This window comes from Choristoneura fumiferana, chromosome 4 (genome assembly GCF_025370935.1).
Source record: "Choristoneura fumiferana chromosome 4, NRCan_CFum_1, whole genome shotgun sequence".
Lineage (NCBI taxonomy): Eukaryota > Metazoa > Arthropoda > Insecta > Lepidoptera > Tortricidae > Choristoneura > Choristoneura fumiferana.
This window is the reverse complement of record NC_133475.1, coordinates 15335552-15343881: the sequence shown is the minus strand read 5'-3', so window position 1 is coordinate 15343881 and position 8330 is coordinate 15335552. Positions and strand designations below refer to the sequence as shown.

Below are 8330 nucleotides of genomic sequence, written 5' to 3'. Positions count from 1 at the left end.
CATTGAATTGCTTCGCAGGTTTGTGCAGGTTTCTCACGATGTTTTCCTTCACCGCAAAGCTCCGGGTAATTTAAATGATTCCGCACATGAATTTCGAAAACTCAGAAGTGCGAGCCGGGGTTTGAACCACGACCTCTGATTGAGAGGCGATAGGTCAAACACTAGGCCACCATGGCTTAATCCTACTAATATTATAAATGTGAAAGTTTGTGAGTGAGTGAGTGAGTGAGTGAGTGAGTATGTTGTTACTTTTTCACGCTTAAACGGCTGGACGGATTTGGAATAAATTGGCAGAAAGTTAGTTTATAACCGGATTAAAACATAGGATACTTTTATCCGATATTCCCACGGATAGGGATAAAATCTCGAAATAACAACCGCTTGGCTTAGAGTCATGAAATTTGGTATGTAGGTAGTTGGACGTCTGGAATAAAACATAGGTGACTTTTTGACCCGATATTCCCACGGGATACCTAGGGATAAAATCTTGAAATAACAACCGCTGGGCTTTGAGCATGAATTTAGTATGTAGGTAGCTGGACCTCTGGAATAACACATAGGCTACTTTTTATTCCGATATCCCACGGATAGGGATAAAAATCTCGAAATAATAACCGCTGGGCTTAGAGTCATGAAATTTGTATGTAGGTAACTGGACATCTGGAATAACACTTAAGTGACTTTTTGACCGATATTCCCACGGGATAACTAGGGATAAAATCTCGAAATAACAACCACTGGGCTTAGAGCCACGAATTTTGGTATGTAGGTAGCTGGACCTCGGAATAACACATAGGCTACTTTTTATTCCGATATTCCACGGGATAGGGATAAATCTCGAAATAATAACCGCTGGGCTTAGAGTCATGAAATTTGGTATGTAGGTAACTGGACATCTGGAATAACACTTAAGTGACTTTTTGACCCGATATTCCTACGGGATAACTAGGGATAAATTTCGAAATAACAACCACTGGGCTTAGAGCCATGAATTTTGGTATGTAGGTAGCTGGACCTCTGGAATAACACATAGGCTACTTTTTATTCCGATATTCCACGGATAGGATAAATTTCGAAATAACAACCGCTAGGCTTAAGGCATGAAATTTGGTATGTAGGTAGCCGGACGTCTGGAATAACACATACGCTACTTTTTATCCCGATATTTCTACGGGATAGTTTTGTAACTAAGGGACCCCATACATCCGTGTATTATTGTTATTATTTTTGTAATTTTTTTCTTTAATTGTATACTTACTGTAGTTTTAAGTATTTTATTGTACTTATTTTATTTTGAAAAAATGACTTTCTGCAAGCTTCTTGCGGCGCATTCTTCTTGGCAATGATGGTCTTCCGAAAGTGCTGGTATTTAAAAAATGACGTGTAAAAGTGCCCATTGCGGCCTATTTACTGAATAAATGATATGAATTTAAATTTGGATATAGAAAAATTTTGAAATTTTAGCACTGGGTTTAGAGTCTTGAATTTTATACAGTTATTTACAACACAACCTCAATGAAGACCACGATATAAATTTTGGAAATTTCCAGGGGAATTTTGTAAAATCCCGAAAATTTCAATTGCAACTACCAGACCGAATAGTTTACGCGTGCGAAGCCGCGGGTAAAAGCTAGTATAAAATATATTAGATAGCTATAATAACATTGATAACTATTTAATAGTGAATTTCTTTGAGAGCGTTAACAAACCATTTTTTCAACAGTTGTGTTGAATAGTTGTTTGCCACTCTTTGATGAGTCCATGTAAATATGCCAAAACTCCATGGACCAGGGTCACAAAGACGTATGGAATAAAATTGTGCGCTAAACCAAGACCCTGGTAATTCAGTTATTTCTTAATTGCTTCGACTTCCGCTGCTACGTCAGCTTTTTTTGTGGTTCTTTAAAGGAGCATTTACTAGGCCTGGCCCTGCCTCCGGGAAATGAAAGGCATACCTACCGTTCGGTATTTTGTTTTGCCAATGTTTCAAAGACGAAACTCTAGTTGAACTCAGCACAAAAAAGTTGCTGAACTTTCTCAATAATGCAGGGAAGTTTCCGGAAACTTGCGAATATTTAGAATGAATCAGGATGTTAAAAATGCCTGATGACTCTTTTTTCGAATTTTAATGTTTTTCCACCTGTATCGTAATTAGTAATCAGTATAGCCTTAATATGGGTTAAATATCACAGGAAATAGTACAGGAAATTTTAATGCCCCGTATTCAGTAAGTTTCCTGTGGATTTTTTCCATAAATGTGTTGAGAATAATATACTATTATGTACAGTCAAGGGCAAAGATATCGACACGGCCAAAGTTGCAAAAATATGTATACACGGCCTTAATTTTAAGTGCATAAGCCGTGTATACATATTTTTGTAACTTTGGCCGTGTCGATATCTTTGCCTTTGACTGTACCTACTATTTAGATATATAATTTTACTAATAAGGCTGCGGACATATTTAATATAGCATGTATGTATTATGTGAGATTGTGACTTTTTGACAACTTCTTTATAGTTTAACGCTAACTAAAATCTATTTTACAAGCTTTTATGTAGTTTCACCGGATTACTAATGTATGTAAAAAAAAACTTTTCCCAAAGTATCTCATCCCAAAATATTTTACTCAAATTATCATTTGGCAAAATATCATTTGCTAAAACAACCTATCGCAATTTTACAGTTATTAAACATATGTTTGGCAAATTATTATTTCAAAAATAATAACCTAGTCATGTTTCATATTACCAAGTATTTCATATTATTCAAATGTATCGTTTGGCATAATGCTCTCTTCTCAAAATATTACATGGCATAATAACCTACTTTTCTAGTAGCATTTCGTTTTAGTGGGGGATGCAGTTCTAACTTAACCTAACCTTCTTTTCTGATAGCAGTTCGTTTCTGTGGGGACGCAGTTCCAACCTAACCTAACCTACTTTTCTGGTAGCAGTTGGTTTCTGTGTTGGTTCGTGTGCAAAGTGTAATTTTGAGCAAACATTTTTTGGAACATAATATTAGCCAAAAGAAACGTTTGCAATAAACGTTGGTCATGTCATAATAAAACTTGATAATGTAAATTATGCAATGATAATTTGACCAAATGAATAAAATGTGAAATGTGAATAAAAGATTCAATACAATACAAATATTCTTTATTGCACACCATAAAGCAGTAAAAAAAACTTATAATATAAACACTTAGATTCACGGTAGACAATAGGCGGTCTTATCGCTTAAAAGCGATCTCTTCCAGACAACCACTTGGGGACAAGAAATTATATATGTTACAAAAAATAGGTGGCGGAAACAGAAACAGAAAATAAAACAAAACAAAAAAATAACATTAAAATAATACAAATGAACAACTATATAAATACATACATGCAATACTATACAATACATAAACCACTAACATAAAACAGCAATATAAATTAACAATAAGGCCGCAAAGGGAGAAAAAGGATAAGAAATTAGGAAATAAAATAAATAAACACAGAAAGACTGAGGACAGAGCTAGGAAGGCAGTGTCAAGAAGTGAGCCTTGACGAGATTTTTGAAAATAGGAAGAGATTTAGCTTTCCTCACATCTAGGGGAAGAGAGTTCCATAGAAGGATTGAAGTGCAAGTGAAGGAGTTATGATAGAACTTAGAGGAAGAAATTGGAACAGTGAGAAGTAAATTTTGGGAAGACCGAATGGAAGACAGGAACTTAAAACGTTGTTGGAGATATTCTGGAGTTGTGGGGTTGAAAAGTATGCTGTATAAAAGAGAAAGAATATGAGAGTCACGGCGAAAACGAATGGGGAGCCACTTGAGATGCGTGCGATAAGTGGAGACGTGGTCATATTTCCGTAATCCGAATATGAACCGAATACAGACATTTTGGATGCGCTCAAGCTTATTCAGTTGCTCCTCAGTGAGATCAAGATAGGAAATATCAGCATAATCCAAAATGGGCAGAAGAAGAGAATTTGCCAGCGCAACCCTGGTAGCGAATGGGAGAAAATTGCGAAGCCGTCTCAGAGACCCCACAGCAGCAAACATCTTCCTGCTTACCTCTTTAACTTGCGGCGCCCAAGATAAAGTCTGGTCCATAAAGACACCCAAGTTTTTTACCTGAGCCGAGAAAGGTATCGTAACACCATTAAAAAGTATAGACGGCAGATTATTGATATTTAATTTGGAGATAAAATAAGAGCTGCCGACTATGATTGCCTGGGTTTTTGCTGGGTTAACATTTAGACCATAACGTCTGCTCCAATTTAAAATCCGGGCTAAATCGAGATTCGTGGCATCAATTACATTAGGTAGATCATCAAGTCTACCCTGGGAGTATATTTGGAGATCGTCAGCATAAAGGTGATAAGAAGAGAGAAGATTATGAGAAATCGAGTTAATAAATATGGAAAATAATAAAGGGGAGAGCACTCCGCCCTGCGGTACACCCGCTGAGAGGTTACACCAAGAAGAACGGGGAACTTCCACCCTTATACGTTGCCGACGCCCAACCAAGTAACTACGAAACCAATCAATTACCGCAGGAGATATGTTAAGGGAACCCAAAATCCCCAACAATACGTCAAAATCAACAGCATTAAACGCGTTGCTGAAATCAAGCAGCGTCAAGACCGTTAACTTTCTGCTGTCCATGCCTAGACGTATGTCATCTGTGATTTTAATGAGAGCGGTAGTCGTACTATGACCAGGACGGAAACCAGATTGGAGTGGGTTTAGAAGGTCATTACGTGTTAAAAAAGATGATAGTTGTCGATGCACGAGACGCTCCAAAACTTTAGACAGGAAAGGGAGTATGGATATAGGACGGTAATCAGAAAAGGAACTGGGATTTGCCTTCTTAGGCAGCGGGACTATCTCAGCATCCTTCCATAACAAAGGAAACACGTTTGAGGAAATTGAGTTGTTAAGGATACTAGTAATCACAGGAAGAAGCAAGTCAAGTAAAGGAAGGATCATGTTACGACTCACACTATCGACACCAACAGCATTAGACGCAATAGATAATATGCTCTCCTTAACATCACTGTCGGTAAATGATCTGAAACAGAAAGGAGTAGTGGTCGGAGTTGGGACTGATGAAAGATATTTAAGGGTCGCATCCTTTTCAGGACCAGAAAAAACAGCAGACGAGGAGAAGTGTTGATTAAGCACATCAAAATTGATGTCACTGGAGATAGGACTGGATTGCGACTTCCCAACTCCTAACTTTTTGAGAAACTTCCATACTTTGGCGGGATCTCCACTTTCAACTGATTTGTGAATGTAACGTCTTTGAGCATCCCGACAAATAGTACTGCATCGATTACGCAATGCGCGATACTTCGCTTGATTGCGTTCGGATGAGTCCGCCTTAAATCTCGACTTAGCCAGATTCTTCTTGGCTATTAAAGTTCTGATTTCGTCAGTCAACCAAGGAGCAGGAAGATGCTTAACTTTGACCGGCTGTACTGGAGCGTGCACATCATAGAGCTGGAACATTAAAGAGTTGAACAAATCAACCTGCTCATTCACTGTGGCCGCTCCAGACACGACACTCCAATCAATCTTCAAATGCGTCTACGCGTAGCTTCTCAACGTCCATTCGACCAAAATTACGCTGAAGAAGAACCTTAGCTTTGAGCTTAGGTGGCCGGATTTTATAGGAAAGATACAGCATATCATGATAGGAGAAAGCATCTGCAGAGTACTGATCAAATTTTGCAATATGAGCTGGTGAGGAAACTATAGAGAGGTCAAGAAGAGAAGGAGTACAATTAGGAAATCTATGTGTTGCATCAGAAGGGAGATGCTCATATCACAAGACTCTATAATGGATCTTAAAGTTTTCGAGCGAGAATCATCTTTAAGAAGGCAGGTGTTAAAATCACCCATTACAATATGGTGCTCAAAACAAGGTTTCAGATCCTCAAGGAGTTTTTCAAAAGACGAGAAATAATTTACATGAAGAGATGGAGAGTAAAAGACTCCAAGAAGAACTTTAGCATGCGAAAGAGTTACGTTCAAAAAAAGATACTCTGCAGTATCAGACGGAGTTGGGGAAGGGGAAGAAGAACTAATAATAGAAAAGGGAATGTGAGATCGGAGATAAATGGCAACTCCACCACCTCCCCTACCCGAGCGGTCATTTCTAATTAGATTAAAACCTGGGATATTATAAAGTGAAGAAGGTAGGCAGGGTTTAAGCCAAGATTCTGATACTAGGATGGCATGTAGGTTCTCACTATCAAAGCTTAGCAGCATATCACTGAAGTGAGCAGGAATGCTTTGCGCATTTATATGCACTACATTAAAGTTTTTAGGGGCAGCACTACATTCTGCATCAATAATGTCATGCAAAGAGGGAGGTAAGCTTCTAAAACTGATGTCACTATCTGAATCAGAAGAAAAGGAAAAGAAGTTGTCACTATTATTACTATTGTCACTTTGGCCTGACATAATCAAATTTATAAACCTATGTATATAATATATATATGTGTGTATAAATATATAAACACACAAAACTACAATAAAAAATATTAAAAAATAAACAATTTAAACGGTATTTTAACTAACCCACCAGCAGTAAAAAATACAACAGAAAGAAACAAAAAAAGAATAACTAAACGCATAACAGTTGAACGCGTAGCACTAATAAGTTTAGTAATTAAGCAATAGCAAAACACAACCAATAATTATTTACCCGGCAACACTGGACCCGACTGTCAAAGTTAACTGTCAGTCAAGCCAGCGTGACGGATGACGGTTCAGTTTAGTGTTATGTCAATGCCAATCATTACCGAGGGAATCGAATATAAACAACGAAAAGGAAATATTTGCAGCAAAGAAGGTAGCAGTAAAAGAAATGAAAGGATTTCAGTGCAGTGCTATACGGACAAATACGAAAGGCACCGACACTCCACCAAAACCAAGATATGCATTAATAAAGGAAAAAATTATTTGTTTTCCTTTCTAGCCGCCCTTTTCGGTCGCTGCTGCCGCCCAGGAAAAACTGCATCACCCCCGGAAGCCTTAGCGGGAACAGCAATCTTGTCTAGTTCAGCTACCGACGCAACACGATGCAGCTCGCCGTCGCCTCCGCGAACCATCACAACACCGTCCCGTGTCCAGCTATCCCGCATTCCAAAGCGCTCCCGCGCAGCCTTGAAAGTCTCATGGCGTGGTAGCGTAAGAAACTCTGACAGTGTGATGCCAGAACCCTTTAACGCGGTCTTGGAGTACCAGATCCTGTCTCGGACCACCACATCTCGAAAAGCTATCAAAATGGGCCTTGCCTTGCCACGCTGAGAGCGCCCCGCACGAAAGCTGCGACTAATGTCCTCCACTGAGACGTCACACTTGATGCGGTCCTTGAAAACTTCTACAGCCAAAACAGTGGTGTCCTCAGCGTCAGCCTCAGAAATACCATGCACAAGCACCATTTTTCGTCGTGATCTCTGCTCCAGCTGATCCACTTGTCCCGCCAAGCTCTTCACCTGTACTTGAAGACACTCCAGAGCCTTCAAAACAAAGGACTTAAAACCCATGAAGTCTGCAGCTACTGAAGATAGGGTGTAGTCCTTGGAGTCAGCATTTGACAAATTCGCTTCAAACTCATTCATCCTTGCATGAAACATCTGTGCCAGTTCGTCCATGGATTTTGTGAGTGCTTTTGTATCCATGATGACTCGGTGAAAAATAAGTGTCACGCAAAACTTCTATTATGCTTGAGATAAAGTGAAATAAACTGCTGGTAGGGGAGTTCTATCAATTATGCATTTGGTTCATATACCATTTAGTAAATATAACTGATTTTTACAATTTATTAAATTTTAATATCTTAAAGGTGTGTTGTCACTTAATATCCGCCTACCCGAAAAAAGATTCGTTTAGGAAATGAAACTACTGCGATAAGTTTTTTGGGAAGTGAAATTCGGCGATAAATATTTTGCCGAAACGGCAGTACACCAGTTTCACCTGTCCCGTTAAATTCTACCAACTTCCAGTAGTTGGATCGACTTGAAATTTGGCATACTTATGTAAATTGCATGAAAATACTATAATCTGGTAGTGACATCTTGGTAGTCCGGCCAAGATCGTCTCCGCAGGACGGAACTCTTCAACGGTTAATGGCATCGACATGAAATTTGGTATACAAATGTTAAAGTCAACAAAAAGTACAGTCAGCAAAATAAGCTTGTATTAAAAATTAATTTTTCACCAAAAAACTTATTATAGGTCAAGATCTTCGTTGAATTATGAGACTCAGCTCACGATTTACCCTGAAAGTCAATAGTACACGGAAAACTCACAGATTATAGATTAAATAA

The 8330-nt window shown here is 38.6% G+C and overlaps 2 protein-coding genes across 3 annotated transcripts in view; both read right to left on the bottom strand.

The window, feature by feature from the left end:
- LOC141427563 (uncharacterized) overlaps positions 1-8330 on the bottom strand; it is a 271369-nt gene that overhangs the window by 193538 nt on the left and 69501 nt on the right. The window lies entirely within an intron of this gene.
- On the bottom strand, positions 6772-8308 carry LOC141427072 (uncharacterized). Its single transcript, XM_074086302.1, has one exon. It carries the CDS (start codon positions 7680-7682, stop codon positions 6957-6959), a length of 726 nt encoding a protein of 241 aa, XP_073942403.1. The 5' UTR covers positions 7683-8308; the 3' UTR covers positions 6772-6956.

What these genes read in the sequence shown, in the direction of transcription:
- LOC141427072 (XM_074086302.1), bottom strand. Translation starts at nt 7,682, where the DNA reads ATGGATACAAAAGCACTCACAAAATCCATGGACGAACTGGCACAGATG.